Below are 17,156 nucleotides of genomic sequence, written 5' to 3'. Positions count from 1 at the left end.
AAAGTAATAAAACACTGCCTATTTATTCTTGCTATTTTACATCCCTAGATACGGAATTATATAAACAAATAATAGAATACAAAAAATTATCCAATTGGCAACACTGCTCCTCTGGCATTCTTCAATGACATTTGTCATTGCCTGTCAAAATAGTTCTTTTCATGGGAATAAAATTAATGCATCCTTTGCGACTCGCATAATTTTCTTCACCGTTTCGCACCGAAAGCTGCCCCAATTAAACGCGTATGTAGAACCTTAGCCAAGCGGCCGACGCGGTAGTGAAGGACCATTTTCTACTGAACGGAAGAAAAGCCATCATTTGTTAGTGATTGTGCCAGTGCCAGTCCGTGTGTTATCATCGCTGCGATTCAACATGGTCGATGTTGCTCGGCAATTACTCGACGAGCTGATGGGAAGGAACCGTAATCTGGATCCTTCTGCATCGGCGAAAGAAGTTTCGTGGACCGATGAAGAGGTATACAGTAAACAAAGTACAAAACAAAGCTTGGCATCCTCTCATCCACGATCCTTTCTGTGTGTGCGTTTTTCAGTTTTGTCCCTACTTTTTGGTGAAGTTTTGTCCCCACGATCTATTTGTAAATACCCGTGCCGATTTGGGCCAATGCACCAAACTGCACGACGACGAAGCAAAACGGTTGTTTGACGAGGCAAAACCTTGTCGCAAGAAAACCCAGTATGAAGAGGACTTTTTGAGGTTTTGCACCAACATGATCAATGAGGTGGACCGTAAGATTGTGAAAGGTAAGCAAAGACTTCTTCTTATGAACAGCAAAACGGAAGGTGGACGACCCGCACCGAAGCACCAGGAGCAAATCAGTGTCCTAACCGAACGGATCAATAAGCTGGTGCGAGATGCGGAAGAAGCCGGCACACGGGGAGACGTCGAGCAAGCGCAGGTAGGAGTAGTACAGAAAATAGTTAAATGAACACACTGTACCGTTCCTTTCCCGATGTATCCCCTCGGACAGGGTTTGATGGAACAATGTGATCAACTGAAGGAGGAGAAAGAGGCCCTTATCAAACAACACGAATCAAATGGATGGTCCGTGACGGCGGAAATTGCAGCCTCCCAGGAGAAACAGATGGAAGTGTGTGAAGTGTGTGGAGCTTTTCTCATCGTTGGCGATGCACAGCAAAGGATTGATGACCATCTAACGGGTAAACAGCATCTAGGGTATGTATAGTGTATAGTGTAATTTCTGTCGAATAGCTTTTCTTGACCAAAAACTGCCATCAGTTAGTAACTTAACGGCTTTCATGATCACACAGGTATTCCAAATTGCGTAAAGCGGTCGATGAAATGTATGAGGCAAGAAGGAAAAATACCATCAATCTTGAAGAGCGCCGTTCTAAAGACGATGACCGTCGCAGGCGAGACAACACAAAGCGCGAGGAACACAAGTCACGGTATGAGTTATGGAGAAATAGCGTTTGACCTAACGTGTGGCCTAATGTTGTTGTTTTCCCCATCTTTTTCATCCTTCATTCTGCAGCGAACGGGACGATCGCTACAATAACAAGCGAGAAGACAGAGATCGTAACCGCTATCGGCGAGATCATAGAGATTATAAGGATCGGTCTGATCGCTATGATAATCGACAGCGGGATCGTCATAGCAGACGCGGTAAGAGTTAAAAAAAAAAGCGAATCAATGTTATCATTGCTGCGAGATTTACCATTTTGACTTGCCATCCCACAGATCGTAACGAGCGGGATCGTGATCGTAGTCGCAGTCGTAGCTACTAAAAAAAGGCCCACCTTATTCAGCTGGAGCTACCATAAGTGATTTTGCACCAGCAGCGTGTAGAAGCAGTGCAGTCGGATGTGAAATTCTTCGTTCAGAATCGTTTTCCTTCATATGAGGTATCTCTACTAAGAATAGAAATATTTAAAAACAAACACACGTCCTAATAAGCCCAATCATAAACGATATCTAAACAATCGTAACAAAATCTTCTAGCCCGTAAGGTAAGCATTCGTTCCAACTGTATCATGAAATTATTAATGTTTTATTTATTTATTTTTTCTACATTGCGCATTGCGTGTTGTGTGTGTGTGTGAAAGTGCTACGGCTCGACAAGATTACGTCGAGATAGCGCTAATGTTAGTAGCGTTCCGTTATATTCTAGGTATTTATCTATATACTAAGTACTCTCAAGATCGAACTGTTTATGTAGTGTGCAGTTTTTAAATTACGTTTGTTAATAATTCTGCCAGCGTTTAGCATTATTGTTCATTTAAAAAAAAAATCACATACGAACGACAATCCACACAAGAAGCCCGGTTTATCTCACTGTTATGAATCCTTCTCTACAAATGCGCATTTTGTAAAGCAAGCGTGTGCAATATTTTCTCTGAAACCTTTTTTCTTTTGTCGAAAGCAACCGAAGGACCGAAGCTAAAACCCATGAAAATGTGTCCGCTGTTGTATATGTTTCATTTGCTGTTGAATCATCCTTGAAAAAACACTTGGCAAGGATACTGTGCAAGTCCACAATGATTAGTTTTGAGCCTCCAATTGGTTGCCTCAAGGCGGTGGTTAATGATAAACGGGTAAGATGGTCGTTGTACGGTATTTTCCGTAAGACGTTCATTTTGCGCACGTATGAGTAACAGAATGCTAGTCACGGGTAAGTGCTGCTAATAATGCTTGTAGAACGTTCGTTATTGCGATTGTGGCATCGTTCGGTACGTTCGGCTAATAAGGTACTACTAGCTACTTTACTGAACCTCCGAAGATAATTTTACACGCACGATTCACTCTTATAATGTTCTTCTTTTGCTTAAACTCAAATAGTAAAACATCGAGGCATTTATGATATCGGCAAGAGCGCTCGCTAGAATAGCCAGCTGTGTATCGTTATTTGCAGTTTGAATGAATGATCTTGATAATAGGACACCTGACGGCAGGAGTCATGACTCATGGACGAGGTAATTGATGCCTAGTTTCCGCTGAACGCTAAAGACGTTTCAAGGGAAGCCACGAATGTACACATCCCCTTTATGCTTCTTCGTTACGCAGGACAAGCGCCGTATCAGAAAGCGAAACTCTCAGTCTCAGTCCATATCCGGTTGCATTATGAACGTTGTGTGTTGTAGCCCGCCACGGCACGCAACGGCTCTGCACCATGTTTGGTGGACGGAAGCAAAATTGATCGAGGTAATTTTTAACTCTAACGCAGTTCTAGTTGTCGTACTGTCCACCGATTTGTGCGCTATCAGTAGAATCTTCCTGCCGGCATAACTGTTGAAGGTAATTGGATTGACTGTATATGCTGTACTTCCTCATGTATAACTGTTGTATTCCAGAACGAAAGACTTTCGATGAATTAGTTAAGAGTGTAATGGGTAATGATGAATGGTGGTTTTGTTTTGTTACGATCCTCCCCCCCCCCCTCTCTTTCTCTCTGTCTCTCTCTCTCTCTCTTGGCATCCCGTTTAAATCCCTGACTTACTAATGTCCAGCAAGTTGTAAGGGGGGGAGTGCGTGTCAGAACCTCTTCTTTGACTGCAGTAGTGCATTTAAAAAAACACATCGCGCTTTGCCAACCAATTTGGGAATCGTTACAATGTTTAGACCGATCAGTTACACCATCTCGTCTCTGCTGCTGGCATCCTAACGTCGACAGAATCAGCAAGCACTGTCCATGCCCGCCATACTTCTTCTCTCAGGGGTGGCCCAAACACAACACAGCTGCTCATGTTTAGCTCGTGTTTGCGATAGAGCCGCCTCTCACAGTTCGCCAATTTTGTATCCAATTTGAAAAATTGATATGTATCGAGGTATTTATCCCACATAGTTTGTACAATAAATATATTTACTTTCATATTTTCAGTATCTATCATGTTAAATTTTGCAACTTATTCTACAGACCTTTTTTTGTTCTTCTTTTACTTTATGGATATGACAAACTTTTTACTACATCTCCTACTCTATTAACTTGTTAGTAAAAAAAAGCTACCTAACTGGGTATGCAACACTTAAAGATAAATCACATCTTGTTCCGTTGTGTACTGACTATCAAACGAATGTGTATTAGAAAGTTCGTCATTAATCAATCATTGAATTAAATTAAGCATTATGTATTTCACCCCTTGAAAGCCAATGTGTAAGAATGATTTTGTTTTTTTATAATTTTTATTTTTACTTATTCGTACCCCTCCCGGTGTTTTTCTTTCTTTTGCTGTATTTACAGTTGGATCGCACGTCGTCTAGCGCAAATCCCCGGATACGGTCACTACTGCGTACCTAACTTAAACATGAGATTATTTTTTACCGGCGTTTACTGGACACACATCCCCCGGGCACACGCGGTGTGATTCGTTTCCATCGATACAGCCAGCAGGTAGCGTGACATTATTAATTATTTCGAATATTTAGGACATTGGCAAGAAGCGTACCGTGCGGCCAATCGACTTACGCGCAGTGTCGCAAGCAATAATGGTTGTTGAGGTAAGAGAAATCATGCTTAGGACGAGAACAAAACAACAAAAACCGCCATTGAAGAAAGGTAGACATATTGTGGTCGCAGGCTCAAGATATTCTTGGCTTCTGGGCTGCAAATTGCAGATTGAACGGGATAACTTTGTTGCAAGCATATATCATGCTTAATGGTATCATTGGTTTTGCTCTTTAAAGCTGTATTGCTTGTGGGCAATTTTTTCATTAACATAATTGTTATGGTATTGTCTCAAAGAATTAAAGAACTCTTTTTATTAGCTTCGTTTTACTATTGCAATGAAAGGGGAAAATAATAATAAAAGTATTTATTAACAATATCGACATTTAAGTTCTATCATGCATACCTCTCGCATGTATGTACGGCGCTGAATTATTAATTTTTTGCGTGTTGTGTTGAGCGCACAGAAAATCCCCCCCCCCCCCCCCCCATTTTTCTCATACTCCATTTACATTTGACAGTGAAGTAATTGATCGTTTAGTAGTGCAACAGTTGAATCAAACGGGCATATTGTAAACACTGATATTAGAAAGCCTCCACTGTGTTGGAAGACGATTGAAGCAAGTAAAACAAGGGAAACCAAACCCCCGCACTGAGCTCTAGATGGAACGCTGTGCAAAACCCGTTTCAATAATCGTGTTATGAGATGAGATTTTGCAAAATGGAAATGTGTGATGGAATTGGTAATTTTATTGATGCAAGCATTCAAAGGGCAGCGAGTAGCGCGAAAGGAGTTCTACTTTAATTATAACATATATTACATATATTATCTTCTCTTCAAGATTCGCTTTCAAACGAATAAAAATTGATTACATGAAAATGGATGGTGTGCAGAGATGTTACGTACCAGCGCGGCTGAATATATCCGAAAATAGTCCCTTGCATCGTGCATTGAAAAGGTTAGTTTTATAGATGTTAACTACATTCGCTATTCCTTCAAACCCATCGATCGTCAAGCCCCACACGACCGGTTGATCAATCATAACGCGCTCCACACCGTGTGCGATGAGCCTAACAACTTCCTCCTCGGTAAAACTACTTCCGTCCGCGTATATAGGAATTTTCTTCGCAGCAGAGCGCTGTATCGCCTGAATGGCATCAATCTGTTGTCGAGAGAGAGAGAGAGAGAGAGAGAGAGAGAGAGAGAAATAGGGAAACATTTTAATTATTGTACAGTATTCCAGTAGCTGCTGCTTCACTGCATGTAACTTACAAAACTCGCAAAAGGCATATATTCATCAATGACTACACAAACGGCATCAACATCTTCACGCATAGCTTCGAAAATGAGCTTTCTCTGAGTGATCGGTATGTGAGCGATGATTGCCTTTTCAGTAAAACTACGAACAGCTTGAATAGTGCTAGGTACAAACTGTTTCTGCTCTAACAACGATTTTACGTTTGATGATCGTAAACCACCTAAATCTAAAGGCGCCGATTCAAAATTGCGATAAACGTTTCGGTGGTCATCAAATATGCTCGCTACGGAGTCGAACGGATCGATGAAGGACAGTACGAAAGCACTAAAACCACACGATTCTGCTCGTTTCACCAAAGCACGTAGAGCTGATTCGTCTACAAACGGGAAAACTTGAAGCCACCGCACCATCGTTGAATCAAACTCGTCTCCATCGAATGCGTTTACCGATAGAGGTGATCTTACAGTATGGAGATATGGAATTCTAAACCGATCAGCCACCTTTGCTGCCGTTAGATACGCCGACGGGTGTTGCTGAAGGACTGCATTTGTGATGGAGAGTGGTCCTATCACCAGTGGTAGAAGATCACTTTGTGGAATGTTCTCTATTGGAGCAGCAAAGGGGAAACGGTTTCGATCCATCGCAGTGTACGATCAAACAAATACTTAACTAATTCTAGTATTGTACAAAGCGGAAATTCTGCTAGAGTAGTTGAAGCCGTCCGCACGATTAAGGAAGGAACAGGCGCGTAACGCGATGTGCTAATTAGTACATTGCCCGACGCTGCGATCGCTTTGCGTTCTCGGTCTGCTACCAAAGTCATTTACATCGCACATGGTTGAGCATCGTCTTTTGATTGTTGGAGGAATTCTGGAGGCCAGATTTTACAGGCTGTGGATCGTGCTGCTCTCATAACATGACCGACCAGCCCACCGGAAGCTGGAGTGTTTAATAAGTTAGTGCACAATTGTGACATGATCATACAGCAGTCACGCAAGACATGCGAAGATAGCGATTCTGTGATTGTCAATACTGGGTCAAAAAACCTTCTTTGAACTATACGACGCAATATGCTCTTTTGGAATCCCGGCCAAGCTTACCAGGCTTGTAAGAATATGTCATTCTTGGATGGAAAACTCTACCACCAAGGGGGTTGGTTAACCTATCTTCTCTTCAATCTGGCGCTAGAGAAGGCCATCTATTACTGAGAGGTTGGAAACCATGGGGACCATCTTGTATAAGTTAATCTAGATCCTGGCGCACGCTGATGACATAGACATCATTGGTTTGAGGCTCTCGTATGTAGCAGAAGCTAGCCAAAGGATCGAACGAGCAGCACTAAACCTCGGGTTAAACATTAACGTGGCGAAACCAAAATCTTGGTGGCATCATCAGCGGCCCTGCTAACAATCGTTGATGATCGTTGATGATGATGCACAAATGATGTACAGATAGGTGGCCGTACTTTTGAAGTCGTCCATCCTTCTGGGGTCGAAAGTCAGCACCGACAACAACATTGATGTTGAGTTATCAGTCCAAAACTGACGAAACCTTCTTGGGTGCGTTCGAGAATTCCATTCAAGGACAATGGACCTCACCATCGTGCAGGGAATTAGACTCGCCAGGCTCGCCAGATGGGCTGATCATGTTATGAAACTGACACCGGACGAATCAGTCCTGTCCTTTTAGGCCGTCCTCACCGACAGAGAAGGCGTGGTAGGCCCAATCTGAGAAGAGGCAAACGACGGTGCTGGACCGTGAGCGGTATCGAAGATTGTTGCAGCAGGCCAAGACCAAGTAAGTAGCTAATAATAACATACACGTCCGCTAGAATTTTTTCGTCTAAAATCTGAATAACGATCCCCCCATTCACGGGCGCTCATTTTTCGCAGCTGAAATTACCTCTTGTAAATAATTGATTTTATTTATTTAACTATTTATTTATGTATTTTTTGTATTTTTGTTTATTTATTCATTTATTTATATATTTATTTTTTCGCACGATTGTTTGACTTTTTCCAAATATTTTCTTACCCACGTTTTTGGTTCTTGGTTCTTAATTTTTTTTCGATTCTAGTTTTTTTTTATCGTTTCCCAAATATTGTTGAACTTTTATCAATATTTTTTTAAACGCCTGTTTTTGTTTTACAATGAATGGGAAAATTTGAAAGGATGGGCAAATAATTGTTCTTCTATTCTAATCTGCGAGCGATTTGTCCTTTTTCGTGACTAACTGCTATGTTTGCCAGGATCGCACAGTGGTGGTTCTAGCAGCTTGGAGGCCCAAAGTGGAATGAATGTTGATGAGGTCCTTACTATATTTAATCTGTTAATCGGAAGGAAGATCATTGTGAGTTTGGGCCCATTTCGAAAACACAGGGCCTCCGTGGCCGCTCAGCCCGCGCACTGGAGGTTTATCGAAGCTATTTATTTTCGGTCAAAGAGGCCTCCAAAAGATTTCGTCGTCCGTAGTGGAACAATGTAAAATTTTTATTATTTTGCATGTTTGTTTATCTACTTGCTTAATGCATCGCGAACAACTCTTCCATGTAATACAAGCAGAACGATCAATTGCTACAATTTCGATCGCCACTCTCTACGCCGGTTAAGTTATGCATCGAGTGTGATTTTACACGTCTGGACGAGAAATCCTTTCTGTTGATGACGGTTCGAACCGTTTTTACATTCCCTTCCGAAGGACACCCCGTTGCGATGGCATTCCCGTTACATTTAGATAAATTGTTCGTGTTCGAACGGAATATTCCCCGCGGAACGCTAAGCTGCAGTGGAACATTCCGATACGGCGGAGGTGCCACTGCCGTGGGTGTTACTTTCGTCAAAAAATGCTTTGCATCCGGACAGCCGGCCGGTCCGTCGTTGATCGGTGTATCAACACTACGCTGCTGAAACGTAACGCGTTCAGGTACATTTTCCGCCCGTGTTGCAACGCACTCGACACTATCGCGCCCTGCATCCTGCACGAGTTCTTCGTCGAACGTTTCCGTGGTACTTTGTCTGTCACGTGTTCGATAACGATCGCTACGAAAGCTTTCTCCACGCCAAGATCTTCGCAACTGGTCTGGTACCGGAGAAGGGTGGTACAGCTGTACCTCGTGACACACGTGCTGTGGCGTGAGGTCGGCCAATGTGCCACAACCCGCATTGAGCATCGTAGATTCGAGCTCGGTTTTAAGAATGTCCAGAACCTCCTCGACGCCTCGCTGACCGTTTACTGCCAGTCCATAGACGGCAGCACGGCCGACAAATACCATGCGCGCTCCAATTGCCAGAGCTTTGAAGGCATCCGTACCTTGGGAGACTCCACTGTCCAGCATAACCTCGACGCGGCTACCAACGGCATTCACTATCTCCGGCAGGACCTCAATCTGCAACGAGATGTAATAGAGCTTACTATTCCAGTTTTTATTCAACGGTCGGTGGCTATATTTACCGCAGCAGGTGCATAGTCAAGCTGGCGACCTCCACTATTCGACACGATCAGTCCATGCACGCCAACATCGGCGGCAATGAGCGCATCGGCCCGGTTAAGAATGCCCTTCACAATGACCGGCAGCGACGTGATGCTCATTAACCATCGTATGGCGTCCCAACCGAGGCTAGGATCAAGCTGGCTGCGCACGTAATCCAGAACGCTAGCCGAGCATGACTTAGCCTTGCCGCTTCCGCTCGCACCGTTGCCATTCGGTACGAAGTTGGCGCACGTTACCTTCGCTGGCAGCGTTAAGGGGTTCCGCCGTTCCGTTCGACTTAGCCCCGGTGCCGGAGTGTCCACACAGACGACTAGCGCCCGGAACCGTGCTTTCTCCGCGCGACGAACCAAACATTCGGTCAGTTCGCGATCTTTGAAGATGTACAACTGGAACCATTTTGGGGCACGCGGTACCGCTTCCGCTAGCTCTTCGATCGATACGCTCGACAGTACGCTCAGCACAAACGGAACGCCGAAGGTGCGGGCCGCCCGTGCCATTGCCTTTTCACCCTCGGGATGTGCGAGACATTGCAGCGCAACGGGAGCAATGCCGATCGGCATACGGTAGCTGATACCGAAGGATGTCACTTCCAGCGAACGGCTCCCTCCGATACGTTGCAGACACCGTGGTCGTATAATCAACCGGTCAAAGGCGGCACGGTTGTGTGTGACGGTCCGTTCACTGGCTGCTCCGCCTCGACAGTAGTCGACGACAGAGCTGTCGGCCGTTTCGCACATGCGTCGCTCATAGTCGGCGACCGAAGCTAATCCGCAGCGCAAACTTTCGGTGAGTGCCGGTGACCGCTTGGTTCGAAAGAACTGATCCAACAGCATCCGTACGAGAACTGAAATGCACCGTCTCCACTGGTAATGGTAGTACAGCAACACAACACTAAATTGCCGTTGCGGGTTCTGCACTGCCTGCACTGCTCACTTCTTGATGGTCGTCTGCACACTGCAAGCGCGTGCAAGCTGGCGCTGGTTTTCGCGGCTAGTTGCTTATTCTAAACGGACCCGATTGAAATGCGGACAATGGTGGGAGTCTACGAAACACCGTAACAAGTACGTGTTTCTAGTGCGCAGGTAGCAGGCTGCCTTGCTGTTCATGATTTTGCATTTTGATGACCATCCTGGCGACAGGCGAAAATTACTAGGTAAAGTTTTACAACATCTTCTAACTTCTGAACTAATATACGAAATCATCTTAACGGAGACAAATTCCGGTCACCAGAGGTCCTTTAGACATCGTGTTGTTGACAATGGTAAGGAGCAGCATTTCATCCTGAATTGATCATCACAAGCTAAGCAGCTTATCATCTGGCCAAGGATTTAAGCTAATTGGAGAAAAATCCCCCTGGCAAGGGGTGGCAATATTTTACTTATATGCTTTTAGACCGATTCCCGGGGCTTGCCCTGCCTTGCTCAAAATATTCTCGATACCGCTCACGGTCTAGCGCCGCCTATGAATCTATCAACCCATTATAGCAGCTGTTCTGGTGGAAGCATGACCACGATCATTCCATCCCAATTTGAGAATTGCGCGTCTCCTCTGTCCATGCGAACGGTCTAAAAGGATTTTACGCACAGGGTCGTCCGGAGCCATTTTTATGACATGACCAGTCTGCGAGCACTGGGACTACAAATGATCTGTACAGTCCCAGCATCGTTCGTCGCGCCAGGTTTTGTGAGTGGAGAAGTTTCCACAGGCTGTAGTTTGAGACCGGTTGGCAGCCAGCACCTTTACGTGAGTTAAAAAATATTAGATTCGGATGAACGTAGACGCGAAAAATAGGTCTGGTTTCTGTGCTGGTCAAATTAGGAGTGCTTTATTTGAACTAATGCTACATGTATGTGGATTGGGTGGATTGGAATAGGTTATAGGATTGGAACGGGAAATCGAGGTGGTGCTGACTCAGCGTCTCGGTTGATAAGTCATTCGATGCAAACGGTGCTTGGTGCAGGTTCGGTGCGAAGCTTAAGCTGACGTCGCAGGAATTACTGGGTCACTAGTTGTTTTTTTTTTAATAATCGATCGAATTGTTCATAGATGTGTTAACTCGCGTAACTCAACACCAATTTTGTTGTCGGTGCTGACTTTTGACCCCAGATAGGTGAAGTTTTGGACGACTTCGAAGGTGCAGTCACCTATCTGTTCATCACTGCTTCAAAGGAGAGCCTCAAACCAATGATGTCTATGTCATCAGCGTATGCCAGGATCTGGATTGACTTATAGAAGATGGTCCACGAAGATCCGAGTCGCGAATGCGCCAGACTGAAAAGGAGACAGGCAAGCCCATCTCCCTGGCTGGTATCTCCCTTTATGGTAGCAAAGGGTCCTGAGAGTTTTCCATCCACTTTCACCTGGCATGTGATGTTGGCCATTGTCATTCTTACAAGCCTGGTTAGCTTGGTCGGGATTCCAAAAGAGGTCATTGCGTCGAACAGTTTTGCCCTGGCTATGCGGCTTTAAAATCAATGAAGAGATGGTAGAGATGGATTCTGCAGCGCATCACTAAGCCAACCAAATAGTGATACTACTCGAAACGTTCTGACGTTCAACAAGCTCGACTGTCTTCGGCGCCTAATCCACACGTGGTCTATCTGGTTAGAAGTTACTTTATCCGGGGACACTCACGTGGCTTTGTGAATGTCTCAACGCGCAAACTTGGTACTTCCATCGACCAGGCTCCCAACACACTTTTGTATTGAAGTGCGTAGCCAGATCGTTAGTAGCATTGAAGGCTCCATTGTCACACATTTAATCATCTTGTCCCTCGATCGTTTGCTTACAGAATACCAGCAAAAGATGAAGTGTTTAAGTTTCTTTTTCATATATATATTTATACGTGTGTATATTTGTTTCCTTTTTTTGTTTATACAACTTTACATTATAATCAAAAGCGATGCAGTCATTGTTCTGTTCTGTTCGTCCGGTTCGAAGCCTTTCGCCTTCCAGAGCTTTTCACTTGCATGCATCTCCATCTCTAACTTTTTTTTTATTTATTCAATTCTCAGCGAAATTTTGCATGTTCCTCCCCCTTCCGCTACTGTTTGCTCTATCTGTCCAATGAAATGTCGCTCAGCTTAGCTACTAGCAGATTGCATGCTTTCTTGTGCCGTCGCTTACAATATTACCCACCACAAGCTGTGTAGCTGTATGCAAAATATGTTATGTTATGTTGGAAAAGCTTTCGGTTCGGTTGATGCCCATTCGTTACGTTTTATTCGTACCAACCAACCGCGCGGAGCGGCAACAACGCCGCGTGGTCAAGTTCAAGACCATAAGACGTGCGTCCAGTTTTACGCTCCATTGCTTAATCATACAGTGAAACGAGTGCACACTACTTACAGCCACCTTAACAAAATTGAATTGATTGTTTTTACCCTCGTTTCAAGTGTACAAGGGCACGGATTAAACGAATCTGTTTTCTGTTTCGGCAAACACACGTGCATAGAAGGACGGTGTGTTGTTCATATCCCTACTAAAAGTTAATGTTTTGGTGTGTTTAATAATTTAATCTGATTCTCCGCTTTTCGTCACGTGTTGCTAGTGTTCTCCCATTGTTTGGTGCATAAGTTTTTCCGGCTTGATTTTTTGTAGGATTTGTTTAGCTGTTGCCTTGTTTTGGTTGATATTGTTATATTTTGTTCTGTTCGCTTTCTTTAAGTGACGTTGTGTGTTGGTTTTATAGGTTTATATGAATATTATTTCATTACAACGCTTCCATGCGCTTCCACTAGCATAGCCCGAGCTAGCCTAGCCCTGCTTTCACTAGCCTAGCCCTGCTCTTCTGGTAGCATACTTCATGTTTGTGTGTGTTCATCCTTTTTTCTTCGTACGAATGTAAAGCGTTTTGGCTGCAACTTGAAGCCAGTAAGTATCCTGTTTTTGCGAGCACAATTGAATAGTGTTTGTTTGTGATTCTGTTTAAAGACGCTTTATCATCGGGTGTTTTGGTGGCGTTGAGGCTAAAGCTGATTCAATTTGCAACTTCGTTCGCGGAGCTAGAAATAAGAGAAATTGACGCGATCGGTTGTTGATTTACCAATTTGGGATGGTTCGTATCGTCTACTGTCTTATGCTCAGAGGTGCTTCATATTCGCTTATTAAGGTAGGAACAGTCGCTTCTCCGCTCGTTTACATCTTCCTGCTGGAACTTATTCTCTGATCTATTTGTTCAGGTTTGCATTGTGAGGAAGGTCCGTCTCGCTGCACTATTAGTTGCATTTTACCGTTTGCCTATTTTAATGCATACATACGATAGGCAGCGGTTTGCAGTAGGGAAGGTATTATGTCCGACAGCAATAAAGCCATTTTCTAGTGTTAAAAGAAACACAAAATAGGTAAACAAGTATCGTTCATCCTGCAAAAATTACTTTCTCTAGAGTGAACTCTTACTCAAACTCAAATGTAAAGCCAACGGGTAAATAAGCTTGTACGGTGGTAGTATACTGTTGAATTTAGTTGTTTCAAGCCATTTATTGTTCAAATCATACGACGGCAAAACGGAAATTTGGTTCCCTGTTTGACAAAAAAACGGTGGATTAAGATACTCTGTCGGCTAACACGCTTTCAACTAAACCATTCGTCTCGCTTCTACAAACTCGATACAACTAGTCGTACAAAAAGTTCAAATCTGCAAAACGTTACACGATATTTAGCATCTCTCTGTTGTTCTTGTTGGTTTGGTTTGGTTTTGGTTTATACTCCCTCCGCACATTCGTTTTGTGTGTTTGTTGTATTATGTGTGTGTGTGTAATACACGATTGTTTCTTGCAAAGCTTCATCAAGCCGGTTTTAACCCTATAGGTATCGATTATGTGCTTATGCGTCATGTTTGTAACATTCGTTTTTTGTTATATCTCTTTGGTAGCATATTCAGCTTGTTGTTAGATGATTTTTGGTATCGGTTGCTTTGTACCTGCACCGAATCCAGTTTTTTTTGGTTCGCTACTTGTAAGCTTCAACAAAAATATAGCAAGAAATATATCTAAGAAAAGCTTCTCTTTCGGTTATGGTTTGTTTGTTTGTTTGTTTAGTTTTGTTTCTTTCTCTAGCTGACAAACCGTGTGCCTTTTTACTGCTTCAGCTTTAAATTCCTGATTCATGTTTCCGGTGTACAGTTTACGGGGCGTTTTCCTCTGTATATCGAATATTATTAGAGCAATTGGTCCATGCAATGTGGTACAATTGGAAGGAGCTGTGAACAAAAATCTTTTCCTAATGCTAACATGTCGAAGGACAGGTTGAAATTTTCTAAATAAATTAAACCATAATCGTGTGATCTCTTCTGCCAATTCACAAATGTTTTCAGTTGATAATGAAAACGCATCGATCTTTTTTTAGGCTCCTTAGATGAAATGGTTAGCAAAGCTAGTTGCCATGGGAACAGCTTCAAAAGGCTGGCGAATCACTGTAACCTTCACTTCACTTACCCAAGCGCTGACAGGTCGGCATCGATTGCAATATCATCTCATAACTTCACATTAACCGGTAATTGATTCGCCTGTCACCTGCAGCCGTTCCCATGTCAACAATTTCATCTAAGGAGCCTACAAAAAAGACCGATGTTTTTACATTATTATCTGACAAACACTGTAAATCGCAGCTGGGTCATTGAAATGTATATGAAGATATGGAGAGAATGAAATAAATTCGTCTGTTCTATTGAAGCACCATACTGTGGGTAGGGTTTGTACTGGAGGAGCCAACCAAAGTCCCCCGTTGAGGACGTTATTTAAAGGACGAATGTGTTTAGCAAAGACAAAGGGAGATGAGGACAATGGACTGGCATAAACAAACCAATGCTGGGTAGGATTTTACGCTTCTTGTTATAAATAACATTTTTTCCCTATATCTACTTCGCGAGCCTTTGGTTGTGTTTGGGTTCGTTCCACCTTAACAGATTTCCATGCTTTTCCTTCCCGTTTTTTTTTTTCGCATACAATAAATTTCTTTGCCATGTTCCTTCCGTTTACCTGTGATTTTGCTTAGCGCTGCAAAATGCTATCGCAATTTTTCCTCCTCATTTCTTTAATTAGAATAGTTCCTAAAGCGAACGTAATCAATCTGGTAGCATAGCAAAAATAATTTTCATATATCTATCGTAGTATCGTCACCTATCTTTCGTCAACTTCCTTATCCGTGCATCGTCGTCGTGTAAGCACCGCTACACTTCTATCGTTACCAAAGAGGCGGTTTAGCGTATCACGTTTCTTCTAGGGACAAAATCAACGGATCATCGATTTACGTACACGCAAGGCAAAAGGCGTTACACAAGCGTTTCTTCTTCGTCATGTTTTGTTTTTTTTTTGCTGTAGAAACGGACTCAACATGGAGCACACAGACAACTGCAGCAATATTCTATATTCGGTTATCATTTTTGTCCTACTTCTGGGTTTCAGGGTTTTTTTTTCTTCATTGAAATGTTAAATAATATCCTCTTTCCCTCATCCCGGGCACACTTTCCTTTCCCCGTTTGCTACTGATCCTTTACAAAAATATAGCGTGTAGTACAAATGTATATATATACACCGACCGATGGAAACAGCTTTAAATTGAACGGCAGTTTTAATTCCCTAATGTGGAGTATGCTTGATTCTAATGAGTGTCTTTTTTTCTCGCCAAAACTAAGAAAGATGGGAAAATTAAGAATGAAAAATTTAACTGAGGTACAAGAGGTGATTGAGTTTGGAATGAAATTGAAATGAAAAAAGGAATAAGCGTTAACAGGGCCAATTTTAAGCGTACTAGTTGCGAGTTTGATTTAAAAACAAAAATCCTGAAAATGAGGCTTAATCAACTAAGATGAAATGGAAATATGTAACATACCGAACGGAGTTATACTTGATATGGGGATTTCAAAGTAAAACAAAACCTACACCATCGTCAAAACGTATGCCTTCTTACGCTACTAACGCTGTTCATTAGCTGCTGACCAATAAGCATCGCGCGTGTGTGCATGTGTGCAAGCTTGCAGCCACTTGTGAAGCCAGACGATGCAAATCTACCTTCTATCGGCCTTTTACCCTAAACACATTTCTCATCTCTCCTTATAGTTCATCAGCTCGAGTTACACGATTAATAAGATTACAAACCACACGTCCACACTCCAACATCGATGATCTATCGTGAGCCACTCAAAGTGTGAACAAATCATAAAAATACGCGCTTGTTTACGACGTGCACGACCGCACAGCAGCCTACATTATCGCACGCACAAGAGATCTAGATGATAATACACTCACACAAACACACCCTTTCCTTTGGGAGGGAAAAACATCGTGTCCAATTATGCTTAATTTCTATCGATTCATATGATCGACAAACAGGGCGATCTACGCTACAGGAGCACTAAGGTGTGTGTGTGTGTCTCCCAAACGCTTCCCCAAACTCCCATCAATACAGTGCGCGCCGAGGGCTAAACGGTAGCAATATCGAACGTTACTTGCAAGCACGCATCGAAGCGAACGCATGGTTGGATATTAGAATGGTTAATGGTTTTTTTTATCATTGCGTCTCCTATGTGCTGGCTGTTGCTTTTGCTTTGCATTGTGTAGTTAAAGTAGTAGTTGTAGTTCTATTGACCGTCCGAACAGTTGCCTAAGGATTCTTCCATGACGGCATCAAGCGGCTTCACGCTACCGTCCTCGCCCAGATCGGTAGCAGCTTGGTTGGCATCATACCGGCTTATGTTTGCCGGTATCGGTTGGCTGTCGTCTAGCGTCACACCTTGCGAACCCTTGCCGTAAGTAGTGGTAGTAGTAGTAGTAGTAGTAGAAGTAGTAGTCTTCCGATGTTGGTTGCTGTTGTATTTAGCTAGGTTTATCTTTTGCCAGGCTACTGGCAGCATCGAATGCTACGGACTGTTGGGATGCTCAAATATTTTCTTGCTGATCAATGGCGACTGTAGATGCCGATGCGGAATAACTTCCCTCTCTGGAGGAAGTGGCCAGATTTCCTGCAAGAAGCGCACGAATTTTACA

The 17,156-nt window shown here is 43.2% G+C and overlaps 3 protein-coding genes across 23 annotated transcripts in view; 1 reads left to right on the top strand and 2 right to left on the bottom strand.

The window, feature by feature from the left end:
- The first annotated feature begins 128 nt into the window (after nt 1-128).
- Nucleotides 129-5,301, top strand: LOC118504880 (luc7-like protein 3). 10 transcript variants are annotated; one of them, XR_004905360.1, is made up of 9 exons: nt 129-475; nt 552-917; nt 990-1,195; nt 1,291-1,428; nt 1,515-1,645; nt 1,721-1,989; nt 2,819-2,952; nt 3,044-3,181; nt 4,218-5,295. XR_004905360.1 is itself a non-coding variant. In XM_036039936.1 (6 exons), the coding sequence occupies exons 1-6, from the start codon at nt 374-376 to the stop codon at nt 1,765-1,767; spliced, it is 990 nt and encodes a 329-aa protein (XP_035895829.1). In that variant the 5' UTR covers nt 129-373; the 3' UTR covers nt 1,768-5,301. The 10 variants fall into 10 exon arrangements, 1 of the variants encoding a protein (XP_035895829.1); XR_004905361.1 differs by having other exon boundaries at nt 1,721-1,884; nt 1,982-1,989; nt 2,819-5,301; XR_004905363.1 differs by lacking the exons at nt 2,819-2,952; nt 3,044-3,181 and having other exon boundaries at nt 1,721-1,884; nt 1,982-1,989.
- A 2,598-nt stretch (nt 5,302-7,899) lies between these two features.
- LOC118503663 (hydroxyacid oxidase 1-like) lies at nt 7,900-10,212 on the bottom strand. The gene is made up of 2 exons (XM_036037189.1): nt 9,132-10,212; nt 7,900-9,066 (listed from the first exon to the last, which is right to left on the bottom strand). The coding sequence occupies exons 1-2, from the start codon at nt 10,002-10,004 to the stop codon at nt 8,248-8,250; spliced, it is 1,692 nt and encodes a 563-aa protein (XP_035893082.1). The 5' UTR covers nt 10,005-10,212; the 3' UTR covers nt 7,900-8,247.
- A 1,788-nt stretch (nt 10,213-12,000) lies between these two features.
- The window catches only part of LOC118508083 (protein Fe65 homolog), a 36,338-nt gene continuing 31,182 nt past the window's right edge, over nt 12,001-17,156 (bottom strand). For 11 of the 12 annotated variants that reach the window (XM_036047548.1, XM_036047551.1, XM_036047557.1 and 8 more), the window contains one exon: nt 15,470-17,131. The gene's annotated coding sequence lies outside the window, so the exon portion shown is untranslated. Of the gene's footprint in view, nt 17,132-17,156 lie in introns of all 12 variants that reach the window. The other variant, XM_036047550.1, reaches the window with a different exon arrangement.

This window comes from Anopheles stephensi, chromosome 2, assembly GCF_013141755.1.
Source record: "Anopheles stephensi strain Indian chromosome 2, UCI_ANSTEP_V1.0, whole genome shotgun sequence".
NCBI lineage: Eukaryota > Metazoa > Arthropoda > Insecta > Diptera > Culicidae > Anopheles > Anopheles stephensi.
Note: the sequence above shows the minus strand (reverse complement) of the source record. Positions and strands in the feature narration are given on the sequence as shown.